General features: G+C 49.4%; 1 protein-coding gene across 1 annotated transcript; it reads left to right on the plus strand.

Annotated features, from left to right (window-relative positions):
• Positions 1–346: 346 nt before the first annotated feature.
• On the plus strand, positions 347–15,567 carry CYB5R2 (cytochrome b5 reductase 2). Its single transcript, XM_027114548.1, is given in 11 exon segments — positions 347–450; positions 8,101–8,326; positions 8,496–8,568; positions 11,306–11,412; positions 11,688–11,817; positions 12,436–12,519; positions 13,224–13,309; positions 14,434–14,533; positions 15,398–15,406; positions 15,409–15,505; positions 15,507–15,567. Coding segments are annotated over 11 exon segments (1,077 nt in total).
• Positions 15,568–17,311: the final 1,744 nt, after the last annotated feature.

The following is a 17,311-nucleotide window of genomic DNA, read 5'->3' on the forward strand; positions in this document are numbered from 1 at the left end:
ACCAAGAACCCTGCATGAAAAGACAAGCCTTTGGAGTTTTTCAAAAGAAAAAAATGTGAACACAAAGAACAGAAGCAATTATTGAAGGCCAGCACTTCATCAAATGTGTCTGCACTGAGAGCATCGTTCTTAGTGGCCAACCACATTGATACACCTAAGAAGCCCTTTACTATTGGTGAAGAGTTGATCCTGCCTGCTGCTAAGGACATTCGTTGTGAACTTTCAGGAGAGGCTGCAGTTCAAATGGTGGCACGTGTTCCTCTTTCACTAGCACCATAACTAGATGAGTTGATGAAATAACAGAAGATATTGAGGCACAGTTTTTAGAGAGGATTAATGAGTCACCATGTACGTCATCCAGGTTGACGCATCTACCGACGTTGACAGCAAGGCAGCAATGCTTGTGTTTGTGCGATATATTTTTCAGGAGGATGTGCACGAGGATGTGTTGTGTGCACTTTTGTTGCCAACCAATACCACAGCTGCAGAACTATTCAAGTCTTTGATTACATATCAGGAAAACTGAATTGGTCATTTTGTGTCAGTATATGCACGGATGGAGCAGCTGCCATGACTGGACGGCTTGCTGGTTTCACTACTCGGGTCAAAGTAGTCACTTCTGAATGTAAGTCTACACACTGTGTCATCCATAGAGAAATGCTGACTAGCCGAAAAATGTCTCCTGAACTTAACAACGTTTTGCAGGATGTGATTAAAATTATCACCCACATTAAAGTACATGCCCTTAACTCACGTCTGATTGCACAGCTCTGTGAGGAGATGGAGGCAGAGCACAGACGTCTTCTCTTATACACAGGAGTGACATGGCTTTCTAAAGGCAGATCACTGGCCAGAGTTTTTGAGTTAAGAGAGCCACTCCAGAGATTTCTTTTAGAAAAACAGTCACCACTGGCAACACATTTCGGTGGCACAGAATGGGTTGCAAACTTGCTTACTTGTGTGACATATTCAACCTGCTCAGCAAACTCAATCTGTCACTTCAGGGGAGAAGGAAAACCGTGTTCAAGTCGGCAGATAAAGTGGCTGCATTCAAAGCCAAACTGGAATTATGGGAGTGACGAGTGAACATTGGGATTTTTGACATGTTTCAGACATTAACAGAGATTTTGAAAGAGACTAAGCCAGGGCCTTCTTTCTCCCAGCTGGTGCACGATCACCTACCTCAGCTTTCAAAAGAGTTTGAGCATTACTTCCTGGTCACAGAAGACCCCCGAACTGGGAAGGAATGGATCCATGACCCATTTGTGAATAAGCCAGGTGAATCGACTTGGTCCGTGCTAAAAGAGGATCAACTGCTTGAGATCGCAAATGAGGGTGGCCTTAGAAGTATGTGTGAGACAACTTCAGATCTCCATACATTCTGGATTTAAGTCAAGGCGGAATATTCTGAGGTTGCCACAAAGGCACTGAAAAGCCTGCTTGCATTTCCAACATCCTGTTTTTGTGAAGCAGGGTTTTCTGCAGTGACAGCAACCAAAACGAGATTACCAAGTAGATTGGACGCAAGCAACACGCTGCGATGGCACTGTCTCCCATCGCCCCAGATGGGACCATCTAGTTGCAGGGAAACAGGCTCAGGGCTCCCACTGATTCTGCGTTATGGTGAGTTGTATAATTATTTCATTATATATTACAATGTGAAAATAATAGAAATAAAGTGCACAATAAATATAATGCACTTGAATCATCCTGAAACCACCCCACCCCCACCCGCCGGACTGTGGAAAAACTGTCTTCCATGAAACCCATCCCTGGTGCCAAAAAGGTTGGGGACCGCTGGTCTAGATAGTCAGGGGCTGTCCAAAAGTTAAGTTGTTAGCTTCTTTGAGAAGCTGAGCAGTGGCAGCTACAGCCTGTAAGCATAGGTGCCATCCTTTAGGGGTTTGGTCCAATTGTTTAGAAAAATAGGTTACAACCTGAGTCAGAGGTCCCAGTTATTGTGTAAACACCCCCAGGGCAGTTTCTCCTCTCTCAGTATATATGGATGGAGGGGACAGCTCAGGTTGGGTAAGGCTAATGCGGGGGCTCTTATGAGGTGGTTTTTCAGTTCCGGGAATGCCCGGTCACAATTGGGGGTCCACTCAAAAGGGTCAGGGTCCTTCCCTTTAATTGTTCATACAAGGGCTTAGCACCTAAGCCAAAGTTGGCGATCCATATACAGCAGAACCCGGCCATCCCTAGGAACCCCCAGAGCTGTTTTCTCATACCAGAAGGTGCCGTCTGGCAAGCCAATTCCTTCTTCTCCTTAGATAGTGCCCTGTGTGTTGCCGAAATTTCAGCTTTCCTGTGCACTGATGCCAAACAGAAATACGGAGGCAGAGATTTTGGAGGAAGGGAGAGATGGCTTTATTTTTCTTGCCAGGAAGAAGGGAAGACACAGTAGGCTAACACCTCAAGAACTGTGCCCCCCTGTCTTGGGGAATTGCGGAGGGTCTTATAGGTGGAACTTGCAGTCCAGGATAAGTGATAAGGAACAAAGTGGTGAAGGTATTGCATTCTTCTTCTTCTTGCAATATTTTAAAACAGTCACTGCTGCTGTCAGGCAGCCTGGTAATTGGGTCCATTCATCTCTGGGTTATGGGCCGCGACCTTCTTTCTGAAATGTAAACAGCTACAAGGGGTAATTTGCTACAAGAGAATGCAGAGAGTAGATGCCAGGTGCAGGGTACAATTCATATGGAATCAGAGAGTAATTAGCTTTGTTTAGCTTTGTGAAGGACAAGTCTAGCTACAAGTGTGTGTTTGTAGTAACAGCTAAAGAATAACCAAGATTGCTTAACTCTTTCAGGCCTGTTTATGCTGTTTCCCCAGCCTGTTCACTGTTGCTTATTTTCCTCGTTTATCAGAAAAATCTCATTTCTATTTTTGCTGCAACACGTGCCCCTTTTCTATTATAAATCCTAAGTATTCTGCCCTCTGGAGGGAGATCCGGGCTTTTTGCTTTGAAACTTTATATCCTCTCTCAGCCAGATGATATAAAGTGCTAACTGTATTATGGTCAGAAAGCTCTTTGGTGGGGCTGGCGATTAGAATGTCATCCACATATTGAAGTATAGTTCGCTCTTCTAACTCAAGATCACTAAGATCTTTAGCTAAAACCTTAACGAAAAGGGTGGGGCAGTTTCTAAGTCCCTGGGGCAGAACCTTCCAGCACAATGATTGTTTTCTAGAGCTGTAGGGATCCTGCCATTCAAATACAAAAATCTATTGAGATACTGGGGCTAAGGACACACAAAAGAAGGCATCTTTTAAGTCTAACACTGAACACCAGATCCTCTCAGGGTTTGGGGTAGAGAGTAACGTGTACAGGTTGGGCACCAGGAGTGAATTTCCTCCGTAGCTTCATTTACTGCTTGGAGGTCCTGAACCAGCCGGTATTTCCCATTTTTTGGATTTTTTTTACCGGAAGAATAGGAGTGTTGCAAGGGGACTGACAGGATCTAAGAAGCCCTTTTGAGTAGCTTTCTATTATAAGCTTAATGCCCACTAGGGCTTCTTTGGTTTAAGGGGTATTGCTTTTTACTTGGGTGACTGTAGTTGGGTCACAGCTTGACTATGACTGGTGGTGCCCTCCTGGCTCTGCCAACAGTATGGGCTCTGTCATGGGCCCATACTGAGGGGTTAATCCCCTCAATGTTAATTGGGCCATTATTATTGTCAGAGGGCGGTAGCGCTAGGGCTACGGAATAGAAGGTGGTCTTGGGTATTTCAATGATAAGGTTTTTGTCTCTGAGGTAAATTGTAGCTCCCAATTTATATAGTAAGTTTCTTTCTATTAGAGGAATTGGGCATTCTGGGATATATAAGAAAGAGTGAGATAACATTTTTCCTTCCAAAGCGCACTAAAAGGGCTCTATAAAATTGCACTCCTGTGGCTTCCCTTCCACTCCCATGATCTTACATTTATCTTTGGTCATTCTGCCTTGTCGAGTGTTCAAGACCAAGAAGGTGGCCCCTGTGTCAACTAAAAAGTCAACCTTTTTACCCCCTATGGTCAGGGTCAGCTGAGGCTCCTCAGGGGTAATTTCCAGGGTGTTCTGAGGAGCACCTAGGCCCCTTCAGTTCTCTTCTTCTTTTATGTGCGCAACCAGTGAGGTTGGGCCAGGACACAATGGGCCACCTAGTTTCCTTCCAAGACATTGGGGCATTCTCCCTTCCAATGACCCTCCTCCATGCAGTTTGCACTCTGATTGGTTTTAAGCCCTTCTCTCCACTGTGGGCGTGGTCTTCGAAATGCAGGGCGACTCATCGATGTCACAGGGTCCCGTGGGGGGCCGTCATTCCTGGGAGGTCGATTGACCCTGAATCGCTAAAGCCAGAATACCGGCAGTTCATTCTGCTTGTTTATCTTCCTTTGCATTCGCCTCCAGATCCCGGTTGTTGAACACCCGAAGTGCTGATTCCACCAGCCGGGAAGTGGGCATGGTGGGCCCTCTCCCCAACTTTTGTAATTTTCTCACAACGTCTGGGGCCCTCTGGGACTTAAGAGTGGCCTGCCCTTCCAACGGCTTCAGATTATATTTGCGTACACTTGGAGACACTCCCTTAGGCACTCAAGGAAGGCTGAGTGATTTTCCTCCGGTCCCTGGATGACTCCCTGTACCCTACTTCAACTTATGGGTTTCTTCCCCGCTGACTAAGCCCTTAAGAATCAAATCCCTGAAATGTGTGAGGTTCTGCCAACTGTTTTCCTCCTGATGATCCCACCCAGGGTCCGTGTCAGGGATGGCTGGGGCTCCAAGCTATTATACGGTGTGCCCTGCATAATTTTGATTGGTCTTATCCACTTTCTCCCTTGCATTAGTTATAATCAGTGCCTGTTCTTCCCCAGAGAATAAGATATTTTAGGAGGGTTTGGACATCCACCCAAGTGGGGAAATGAGAGTGGAATATTCCCCAGACGAAATTAAGGATTCCCTCGGGGGTCTTCCCATAAACCCTGGGATTGATCCTTCTAGTTGTATAGATCTGAGAAAGAGAGGGGTACATACATGGTGGTCAGCCCCCCCCCTCCATTGGGGACCTCCCAAAGGGGGAATAGCTTACTGATTCAGAGTTCTGGTACTGAACTCTGTGGGCGTGCATTGGACTAGTTCCCGGGGGAGGAAAACCGAGAGAGAATGAGATTTGAACTAGCCTTGCATTTTTTGTGGAGGCCCTTGTTTTGGCTAAGTGCCATGAAACATGGTACCTGGGGATCTCATCTCATTTTTTTAAATGCTGGCGATAGAGATGCAATTGAAAAATAGTATTATAATCTAGCGAGCCATTAGTTGGCCAACTTTCTGCATCTGCCAGTTTATATTGGGGCTACATGGTGTTGCAAAAGGAAATAAGCCGTCTCTTTGGTAGTGGGCAGTACTCGAAGAATTTCCCGTTATGGAGAATGCACCCTAGCAGCAATTTCGCCAGGACAGAGGCTTGGTTACCCATAGTGGGGAGTCCTTATTTCTGGTCTGTTTCCGGCTTCCCAGTGGCCTCTTCCTAGGGTTGGTAGCAACACAGATCCCACAGGATCAGGCCCACACCAAGTTGTCTAGGCACTCTAACTGAAATCTGAACCAATCTTCACAGGGGCTGGAAGGGGAGATGCTGTCTAAGAGGGCCCTCGTTATAAAGTCCCCTCTAAGTTAGCAAGTAGACGTTTCCAGGTCTACTGTGAGACTGTAGGAGATACCCAATGTAGGTGAGTGCTTTCAGCGAGCAGTCCTCGGAGATAGGGCAAAGGAGGAATGGGTTATAAATAAGCGTTCTCTAATCAGATAAATTGCTCGGAGAGCCTCTCTGGCAGTCAAGGAGGCTTGTTCAAAAAGGGCTTGACCCTGCTTGGTTACAGGCGATCGAGCAGGGAGGCCGAATGCCCACGTGGAATGTGTGCAGTTCTCTATACTCTCAGCTGCCAGGACCCAAGGACTTTGGATGATTTGGGTGTCCTCTTCTTCCTTCTCTGGCTAGACGGTGATTTTCTGGAAATCTGGCAAAAATAAGATTTTTAAAGGGTTTTTATCTCAGAGGAAGGATCCCTAGGGATCTGTGATAGAGGGTAATGGGGAGAGACCTACCCAACAGAGCCATATACCCTGCCCCAGGATGGCAAGTTAGGGCAAGACGAACCAATACAGAAGATGTGCTTTTGGATTTTTGACTATATCCTAGAGTCGGGAGTGCTGCAGGGGTCAGGGCTGGGAGTGCTTTGCAGTGTGCCAGCTTACATGGACATTTGCTTCCAGCTGGCAGGATACCTAGTGCTCATCTACCCTGGTCCGTCGCAGACTTATCCTTTCACAGGAGTCTTCCAGTGGAGAGCACCCTAGTGGCCTTTAAGTGCTCGATCCATGCCCACAGTTGTGGTATTTCCAAGAACATCAGGGCAAACAAGACCACATAGAACAGAGATTGAAGTTTCACCCTTATCAAGAAGAGACTAGGGCTTACGTTACACACACAAAACAAAGATGGTCTCACCATGTGGTGGCTTGGAGGGCTTCCCGTCCAGTCCATTCAGGCAACCAATTGTCCAATCTCGCCTCCCCCGTTATCAGAATATTGGCTCAATTTAGACAACCAACCGTCCAGTCCAGTCTTCTCGGCAGAGGTCTGGCTCCAACCATGTGGCCGGGATCCTTTCCCTTAATTAGCCAACCCCTACAACCGCCATTGGCCTTATCGACCGAAGTGGGGTCAGCGCCTCCTGTGTTGGGCATCGCCTGGACGCTACACCAATCTGTAGCAAGTGTCCTTGGAGATGTGCTGGGGTGGGGGTGGGGTCTTAACCTGGGGAGCGCCCCGCTTGATTCTTGGCTGCGTTTTGATCTCAGGCTTAATTTAGTAGCCTTCACTGGCTCAGGGATCCAGAATTGGAGCAAACTGGCCGGTTATTTAACTTGCCTTGTTGGCGAGTAAGCCCTGAGTTACCAGACGGAATGGGACCCCCATTGGACGCCAAAATTTGTTACCGAATTAAGTCGTATGGGCCCTGCTCCAGCCCTAGCCCAGTGGAGGCTCTGCCTTGGCGAGGGAGGGTTTTTTTTCTCTTTGGGTTCAAGTACGCGAATAACAAAACCCAAGCTGCGATTGACCCAGCACAGTCTTCATTCAGTGGCCAAAGAATGGAGAGGTGGGAGCTAAGTTCACAGATCACAGCTGGTGAGAGGGGTTTAAAGAGTAAAGACAACGGGAGGAGGAGTGAGGCGAGCTATGTGGAGGCATATGCAATAGTCTACAGGGGAAGGGGTGGGGATTTTTCTGAGGAAGTGGGGTGCCACCCCCTTTTTATCCTTTTTTGGTCCTTAATGTCAGGTCCTGGCCACCAATAGGTGCGTCATTTAATATGCTAATGTAGTAAGATGAGACTCAGGGTGTGTTGGAGTCAGATTCATTGCCCTGTTGGTCCCAGCTGGTTCCATCTTTTGTGTGTGTGTGTGTGTGTGTGTGTGTGTGTGTGTGTGTGTGTGTGTAGCTTCCTTTTCTTTTCTCTGAACCCTTCAAGTTAAAAATTTATGTTCACTCCTGCTAACAGTGGGCGTTGGTGGGTTTTGAGCAAAGACCTGGAGCAGCTCTGGCAACAGAGGTACTCACCGCACCCCTACCCCTGCCCTAGCCAGACCTGGAAGAGGGGAGTGGAGGAAGCAACAGCATCCCTCTTAGCTCAGCAGCCACTCCCCCCTCCCTAGCTCTGTCCCTGGGGGTTGGGGCCCTCATTCCAAATTGTGTACTGGAAGCAGCATCCTCACCCCTTCCACCTCAAGGAGGGGACTGCCAGGGCTTGCACCCTTGGCTGTAGCCAGGATGGAGGCAGATGGGCAGGAAAGGCCTGGTGACATTAGCACTCCTGAGCCATCGGACTGGGAGTTTAAAGCATCCCTCCTGTCTGATCTGTAGCTGGCCCCTCCCAGCCTCCATGTCCACCGTAGGCTGAGCCTGCCTTCTAGTTTAGTACCTTTACCTCTGCCTAGTTTCTTTTAGGCACAGTCCGGCTTCATACATGCCCCTGGTGTGGAGCGGGTGCCGCTGGGCCTGAGAGCTGTCCTGCCCGGGGCAGGCAGGACCTGAGGTGCCCTGCTCACATGTGTCTGGTAGGACACGTCCCTGCTCCTCGCCATCACTGTTATTGGGATCTGTGCTCCTGTTGGCCCTGAAGAACAAGAATGTAAAGAAGAGGCGTCCTATCACCTTACAGCACCCTGAAGCCAAGTTCCTGCTGCCCCTGACTGAGAAAGAGGTGATGGGTCAGCCCTCCCCCCCTCTGCTGTCAGGGGCAGGATGGGGGGGTGATGTGAGAGGAAGACAAAGCGGTGGGGAATGTGTTGGCTGGGGAGGCCAGGGCAGTGGGATGGGCATTCCATGGCCTCTAGTTTGCTCCCCACTGCACTGTCTGTGTTTGTGTGCTGGGAGCTCCTTTCCCAGGCATCTGAGCTGCCCAGCAAAGCTTCCAGAAAGCTGACAGAGCCTGCCTCTGTTTTCTGTTTTATTAGCAAATCAGCTACAACACTCGGAGGTTCCGCTTTGGACTGCCCTCGCCGGACCATGCCTTAGGGCTTCCTGTAGGTGAGTGGAGTTTGGTGTCATCACCAGGACCTGGGCCTTGTGGGCACTCTGCTCCTATCAGAAACTCAGCTGAGGTGTAGAGGTTGCCCTGCTACCTTTCCTGAGCCACATAAACTCAAAAAGAGGTAGGGAGGTAGGCTTAGGGACAGTCCATTCCCTTTCTCATTGTTCCATTGGGGCTGACACAAAAGCGATATCTTAATGAGCATTGAAAAGAACTGAGTCTAGAGTCAGAAGGTCTAAGATCCCATTGCCAGCTCCTTGCTGGGCAATCTTAAGCAAGTCCGTCAACCTCTCTGAGACTGTCTATGACATGGGGTTTCCCAGGCCTGTCTGCTACTTGCATTGTTGTGAGAATTAAGTGACTGATGGATGTGAAAATTCAGAAACTGTAAAGTACTGTGCACTTAGGAAGGATGGGAGGAATTGATGTGCCCCTACTGTCAAGAGAAAGGCCCAGAAGGTTTGGAGGGGCAGGAGGGGGTTGGTGCCCTTCCTCTCCAGTACGCGGATTCTCAGCAGGGGCCTCAGACTCATGCACGAAAGGAGGGACCCGTTGTGGATATGAGCCCTAGCAGTCCTAGAGTTCCGAGTTATCCCGTTTCTAACCTGTACCACCACCAGGTGGCCGAGTCGGTCTTAGCGCTCTGCTAGGCCCACAGCCTGAAACTTTGTGCTGCTTGCCTTCCTGGTGGAGTTCCTCATCCACAGCCTACTTGTCCAGGGTGCATGGGACAGAAGCTTGACGTCACCTCTTCAGGTGATGAAATTACCCACTAGGCAGCCAGCCTGGCCCCTGAGCCTTCTTGCTGCTTCCTCTGTCCCTCTTCATCCGTGGGAGCTGGGTGTCAGCCTGCCTTCCAGGCCTCTGCCTGGCTGGTGAGACCAGCCCTATTGGCAAGAAGGCTGAAGAATAAAACCTCTGAGAAACAGAATTTCTTAGAAACTGTCATGACCCACTCTCTCCTCAGCCCTGGTGTGGACAGAGCACAGTCAGTGCACAAGGTAATTTAGAGGCTTCTGGGAGAGTCTGCTGTGGAGGCTCGGAGATCGCTCATGCTTGCCAGCCCTGCTGAAATGACGCTGGTTAGAGATGCGGTCTGCGGGACCAGCCGGGCAGCCCCGTTTTCTCTGAGGTTGCTGCCAGGCCAGGCCCAGGTTGGCTGCATCTGAAAGAGGCTTTCTAAGGTTTCCAGTATCAGATGAGTTCTCGGCAGGAAGCTGCCACAGGTGTTTATTCCTGGGTATCCCTGGTTCCCAGCCAGGGCACAGCCAGAGCCATTGAGCCTGGCCTTTCTTTTTTTAAATTTTATGGAAGTACAGTTGATTTACAATGTTGTGTTAATTTATGCTGTACGGCAAAGTGACACAGTTATACATATATATATTCTTTTTCATATTCTTTCCCATTATGGTTTATCACAGGATATTCAATATAGTTCCCTGTGCTATACAGTAGGACCTTGTTTATCCATCCTAAGCCTGTCCTTTCTTAACCCAGAGCGTTTGCACCTCAGGCTTCGGGGCCCCTCAAAGACTGGGTTTTGCCCCTGCAGTGCCCCCTCCTCCTTTTCCTCCTTCCCTCCCTCCTGCCCTTCTCCTCCCCCTTCTCCCTGGGTCCCTGCTCTGTCTGCATATGCTCTCTCTCTGTCCTGTGCACACACAGCTTCTACCCCCTCAGATACTCTGGCTCAGAACTTCCTCTTGCCTTTGTCTCTTGGCATCCCTTTCATTTATTTATTTATTTATTTTGCATTACGCGGGCCTCTCACTGTTGTGGAGCACAGGCTCCGGACGCGCAGGCTCAGCGGCCATGGCTCACGGGCCCAGCCACCCGCGGCATGTGGGATCCTCCCGGACCGGGGCACGAACCCGTGTCCCCTGCATCGGCAGGCGGACTCTCAACCACTGCGCCACCAGGGAAGCCCCTTGGCATCTCTTGATCGCAGCTTCTGCCCTCACCACTAATTGCCTTAGTCACTGACGTCTCCCATGTTGGATGCAGCAGAAATCTGAGTGGCCTAGCCCATCATGTGACACTGGATCATGGAGTCATGATCCACAGGTCTCTGGCCACCCTGGTCTGTTCATGTCTACCCTGGGGGGACAGAATTACATGGTTCAAAGCTTCACTGCTGCCCTTCAGCAGAGCCATGGGCCAGGGAGACACAGCGCTGCTGCTGGAACTCATGGTCCATGGATGTCTAAATCCTGGAGCCCTGCATACCTGTGAGGCCAGGCCTGCTCCAGGCCAGGGGACAGGATACAGATGAGGGAGCTGTGATTCATTCATAGACCCCAGTGATACATACAGTTTAGGAAGAAATGACTTTACGAAGGCAACATATTTTGCTTTAAAAAGGAAACACTTTTCTATAATTTTTAATGCTCAGCCTCCACCCTTAATTAGCTCTTCCTGCCCCACAGAGCACTTTGACACGGTAAGCCTGCACCGACAGTAGGCTTCCTGTGTGTGAAGCTCACAGCTACGCTGTGATGGAGTCAGGGCAGGTATATGGGGTGAAGTGACTTGTCCAGGCTTGCACATGGAGTGAGAAGGGCAGGCCTAGGATCTAGGCATCCTGGACTTGGGCTCCTTCCCTGCTTGGCCCTCCTCCCATGCACCCTGTCGCGCTATGCACCCCCTCCGCCACCAAAGCTCAGTCCTTTAGAGAAATCCCTGGTCCTGTTTAGGCTTGGCCCTGCTCAGGCTTAACATTTGGTGCCTTTTCTGTAGGTAACTATGTTAATCTCTTGGCCAGAATTGATGGTGTGTTGGTGGTCAGGGCTTACACGCCTGTGTCCAGTGATGAGGATCTAGGCTTTGTGGACGTAATTATCAAGGTAAGTGATGCCCGCCGTGTCCAGCTGCCTCACCGTCACAAGCTTGTTCGGGGTGGTGGGTGGAGAAGGGGCACGTGCCCCGGACAGGGCTTCCCAGCGGTGTCATTTGACAGTGAAACTGTTGACCTAGTGAAGTCTTCAGGTGTTGCTTTACAGCAACCGTGAGCGCAGAGGATTTGCTCTTCCTGGTTTCTGGTAGCAAGTGTATTCTTGAGTTGTGTGTGGCTGTGGCCTCGGGGCTGAAGCTGTGAAAGCCATGCTGCCTTATTTTTCAGATCTACTTCAAAAATGTACACCCTAATCATCCAGAAGGGGGGAAGAGGACTCAGTACTTGGAGAACATGAAAACTGGGGACACCATCCTTTTTCAAGGGCCATCCGGGTGCCTGTTCTATCATGGGTCAGGTACTGGGGGGTTCACACTGGGCCTCCAGCTAGGAGGAAGAAGATGCCTATGGTTGTTCCATTGTTCTAGAAAGCTCCTCAGATTTGAGTCACATGGACTTGTCCTTGAAGTCTTCATACATTCATTCACACACCCACTTTATGAGATTATAAGCTTCATGAAGGTAAGGGAGTGATTTGGTGTTTCCTCATCACTGTGTCTCCAGCACGATGCCTGACGCACGAAAGGCACTTGCCGTTGCTGAAAAGTGGAGGATGGGTGGGTGGGTGGATGGAATGCACACTCATCCGTGTGCTCACACGCTCATCACTTACTCATTCGCTGCCGTGGGTGAGAGTGCTGTGTGACACTCCATGTTAACTTCAGCCTGCCTTCCTTCTTCCTCAGAAGAAAAGGTGCAGTTATTCCCCCAAGGATGCCCAGGCTCTACTCCCACTTTGGGCCCCGGTGGACCAGGGCTGGCTAAGGAGGCCACCCTGGCTTGCTCCTCTGGTTTAAAGTGGCATAGCCACTCCCTTAGGTGGACTTGCTTCCTGGGAGGCCCAAGGAACTCAGTGATGTTTTGCGGGCTCTCAGTCAAGAGCTGTAGACATCAGAAGTATCCTCTGTGTTTTCAGGGAAGTTTGCGTTCAAACCATACAAAACGAGTGAGCTTGAAAATAAACTGGTCCATCACCTGGGAATGATTGCTGGGGGCACAGGTAAGAGGCTACTGGGGGCTTCATCCACAGGGTGAGCCCTGAGACCTTTCTGACTTGGGAGTCATTTGGTCCTAGAAGGGGTGATGTGAGAGATTCCTTCCCTGGCTCTTTGAGATGGGGATGCAGGGTCAGTGACAGGTCTTGACACTGACCCTGGACGCCCTGCTCCCCTTAACCAACATGGTGGCTGCCCCACGAGCCCCTGGAGCCTCTAAGGTGAGGCTGGGGGCCAGGCTGGGCAGGGCCACACAGGCCCCCAGGGGCTCCTGGATCCTGTTCAAGCCTGATGCTCCCCATCCCTTGAAAATGAATGCCTGAAAGATGAGAACAAACGTGTAAGGAGAACTGCAATGTGCCAGGCACCGTAACGGGCATTTTTTAAAATATCACATTTACTTGTCATTATATCTGTTTTACAGATGACACTGAAGAGCTCAGACAGGTGCCTGACTCACCTTAGTCGGACAGTTAGGGAGCTAGACGTGAAATGCAGTCGTTTCAAAGCCAGTGCTGCCATGTGAAAATGATGGATTGTGGCATTAGAAGGGAAAACCAAAATGAAGGGTGGTTCTGCCCTTTGAGTTCTGGGGACAGAAGTGAGAGAAGTAATCGGGGCCAAGGAAACTTGTGAAGCTGCTGCAGACCAGGGATGGTGAGCACCAGAGGGGGAGGGAAACCCGGCCTTCCTGCTAGCTGTGTTCCAGGGGTTACGCCCATGCTGCAGCTCATCCGCTGCATCACCAAGAAGCCCAGTGACAAGACCAGGATGTCCCTCGTCTGTGCCAACCAGGTCAGTTCTGCTGAGTCAGCCTTGAGTGAGGAAGGAATGTTCCACTGTTTGCTGAGCTGGCCTCTGCATTCTTCTCCTCCCCACTCACCACAGTCCTGCTGCCCCGGCGCCTGCAGCTATGGGAGGGCTCACTGGGCTCAAGCAGGGCTGCTGGCAGCCATAGAAGCTGAGTCCAGGCCTGTTTTTCCGTTTGTTTTTGTTTTTTAACTCTGTCTCCCCAAACAGCCATAAGCACTAAGCTTTCCTTCTTTCTTTAATATATAATTCTATGCTTTTCCCAATGTAAAATCATAGATGCCTTGCCCTTAGTGGAAATTTCAGAAAATACGGAAGCATATAAATAATTTACTTCTTTTTATGTTTGCTCTATACATGCTATATATTCACAATTATATATATATTGTTTTTCATTTTTAGTTTTTTTACTCAACATTACCACACAGGCATTTTCTTCTCATTAAAACTCTTTATAAATATTTTCATCAGTCTATATCAAGTCTCACCATCATTACTAAATCTTCTCCTCCATTCAGGTTGTTTTCAGTTTTCAGTTATAAATGATACAGTGATGAATAATTGTGCCTAGGCTTAGATTATTTTGTTAAACAGAATCGCAGAAGTGGAATTGTGGGGACAAGGATCGTGACGAGTTTTGCGGTCCAGGTCTTGTGTGCAGCATCTCTGAGCCTGCAACAGATCTTTTGGCTTTGTGCACTTTCCCCAGCGGAGGCTACAGCCTCCGTCTTCCTCTGCTGTAGCTCTCCAGTGCCCTAGATTATATATATCGTGTCACATATCACTGCCTTAGCCGCTCGCATTCCCTGCAGGAGATCCTGGGCCAGTCAGGTTTGCCTTGCCTGGCGCTCAGAGTGGATGCAGGAGCTGGGCTGGGACCCCCAGTGTTCAGACACAGCCTTCCAGCTGGAGGGCAGTCACCCAACGCCTCCCTCCACAAGAGGGCGTTTGTTGTGTCGGAGCCTCAGCAGAACTCTTTGGCCCAGTCTGCAGGGAGCACTCCAGCTAGAGTCGGGTGGCCGGGGCGGGAATGTGCTGACCTGTGTGCTGAGTCTGGGGAGCAAGCAGGATGCCCTGGAGGGGTGAGGCTTGTGTTGCTTCTTTTCTAGACACAGGAGGAGATCTTGGTGAGAAAGGAGCTTGAAGAAGTTGATAGAACTCACCCAAAGCAGTTCAACCTGTGGTACACCCTGGACAGGCCTCCTGTTGGTAAGGTCCCCGTTGTCCCCACCGTGGGTTAGCTCCAACCCTTGACCCAGTCAGGGGCCAGTCCCTGGGTTGGTTGGTTCTGGGCTGGGTGGCTGAGGCCTTGGACTATGTCTCTACTTGGGAAATGCAGGAATTTGAGGGAGAGAGGATTTGGGATGACCTGCTTGTAAGGGCGGTAGAGGGTAGGTGTCCGATATCTCAGCGGCACTCCACGCACTACTCTGAACGTCAGGGGGGACCCTGAGGCCCCGGGCCACCCTGAACACCCACTCCACACGGCATCCCACAGAGCCATCACTCACACTGCCTCCTGTACGGCCACTGACCCTTTCACCCTGCACCCCGCACCTCACCTAGGACAGCAGTCCTCATAAGCTGAGCCCCGGCCGCCACCGCACACGCTGCACCCCGCAGAGCCCTCACGCTGACAGGCTGCCTCTCCCACTCAGCGCTGAGCTGTGCCTGCCTCGTTGTACAGCTCACTGCCCAGCAGAGGGCGCCACCCAAACGAGCCAGTCCTCTGCCCGGCACAGCTCCTGCTCACGGCCTCGATTCACGCCGCACCCCGGTGCATCTGTCTCACGGTGGCGTTCACCCGTGCCGGTGCTTACAGCAGGCAGACACCAGCCAGGGACTCAGAGCCCCAGCAGTGAGCCTGGGGTCTGGGGTAAATACTGAAAAGGGCTCTCTGGGCCCCCCCACGTCCTCTACTCCCAGCTTTCTGTGGAGAGCAGTAGTGCAGATGTCTAAGCCTTGGCGAATAGCCTTGTGTTCCTCTTCCCGGCTTGAGGGAGGGCGGGCAGGGGGCCTGGGGTCAGGGACGCAACCTGGCCCCCGCAACAGCTTTTTTCTGCTTAATCTCAGGCTGGAAGTACAGACAGGCTTCATTACTGAGGACACGATCAAGGAGCGTCTCCCTCCTCCTGGGAGGTTCTCGTTCCTCCTGGTGTGTGGCCCACCACCCCTGATCCAGAGCCGTGCACCCTAACTTGGAGAAACTGGGTTACACCAAGGACATGATTTTCACCTACTAATGCCTCCCTTGCTCTTGGCAAATTTGCCTGGTCCCGTTCATGAGCTCAGCTTCACCATGTTATACTGGGAAGTGTTCAAAAGTCCCTCGTAATGCGTCTTTGTGTACGCTGGCACTCCTTCCTCTCTAAAGTAGCTTCTGAGGCCTCCTTGCTTGAAGGAATTCCATTTCAGTATCTTTTTCCATAGTTTGGTGAAGTAAAATTCAGTGCAAAGCAGATAGCCATTGAGTGTGGCTCTGTGGGGGACCTGCTAGACAGGTAGAAGGCCTTGACCTGCCCCACATGTAAATTGGCATCTTGTGTCCTTGGGGGGGTCACAATGGTCAAAAATACTGGGGCAGAACTCCAGGAGAATCGTGTCAACTCCCAATTTCTCTTTAACCCCTCTTTCTAGAGTGTTGTTTTTAAGGTCACACCTATCAGAGGGCTCAGGCACCCTCCATGTGCACTCGTTCTTCTCTTGTAGGAGACCCTTGAAATGGAAATGGTGTTAAAAATACACATCAGGGCAATAGTCAACGTGGGCTCCAAGAATCCTGGACTCCCTGCACTGTACACCACAAATGGAGGTAAGGGGTGCTTCTTTGTTAAGGATCCTCTAAATGCCAGCCCAATTCTGGTGTGGTCAGGTAGGGGTGGTTAGTACAGAAGCTTCTGAACTTGCAAACAAAATTAGGTTCCTGAGGCTATTCCTTAAATCGTTCATATTTATTGCAAAGGGTATAAGTGTTCACTATCACCATCTGTTGTTTGTGGTCAGGATGACATGCTGTTGCTTTGTTACCTGTGCCTGGATAAAACCACTTATGCTCTTGATATTTTTTATTACTGCTGCTTTTGAAGTATAGTTGATTTATGTTTCAGGTGTACAGCAAAGTGATTCAGTTGTGTGTGTGTGTGTGTGTGTGTATATATATATATTCTTTGTCAGATTCTTTTCCATTATAGGTTTTTACAGGATATTGCATATAGCTCCCTATGCTATACAGTAGATCTTTGCTATTTTATATGTAGTGGTGTGTATCTGTTAATCCCAAATTTATCCCTTCCCTCCCTTTCCCCTTTGGTAACCATAAGTTTGCTTTCTATGTCTGTGAGTCTATTTCTGTTTTGTGAATAAGTTCATTTATACCATTTTTCTAGAACGCACATATAAGTGAGGTCATATGATATTTCTCTTTCTCTTACTTCATTTAGTATGTTGCTGGAAATGGCATTATTTCATCATTTTTTATGGCTGCGTAATATTCCATTCATCTGTTGATGGACATTTAGGTTGCTTCCATGTTTGCCTTGTGTAAATAGTGCTATGAACACTGGGGTGCATGTATCCTTTTGAATTAGAGTTTTCTCCAATATATGACCAGGAGTGGGATTGCGGGAACATATGGCAACCCTATCTTTAGTTTTTTGAGGAACCTCCATACACTTCTCCATAGTGGCTGCAGCAATTTACATTCCGAGCAACAGCGTAGAAGGGTTCCCTTTTCTCTACACCCTCTTCAGCATTTATTATTTGTAGATTTTTTGATGATGGCCATTCTGACCAGTGTGAGGTGGTACCTCATTGTAGTTTTGATTTGCATTTCTCTAATTATTAGTGATGTTGAGCATCTTTTCATGTGCCTCTTGGCCATCTGTATGTCTTCTTTGGAGAAATGTCTGTTTAGGGCTTCTGCCCATTTTTCTGATTTTTTTTTTTTTTGGATATTGAGCTGTATGAGCTACTTGTATATTTTGGAAA

The sequence above is a fragment of the Aethalodelphis obliquidens genome, unplaced genomic scaffold (genome assembly GCF_003676395.1).
Source record: "Aethalodelphis obliquidens isolate GAN/ISIS:26980383/991018 unplaced genomic scaffold, ASM367639v1 scaffold14, whole genome shotgun sequence".
In the NCBI taxonomy this organism is placed as follows: Eukaryota; Metazoa; Chordata; class Mammalia; order Artiodactyla; family Delphinidae; genus Aethalodelphis; species Aethalodelphis obliquidens.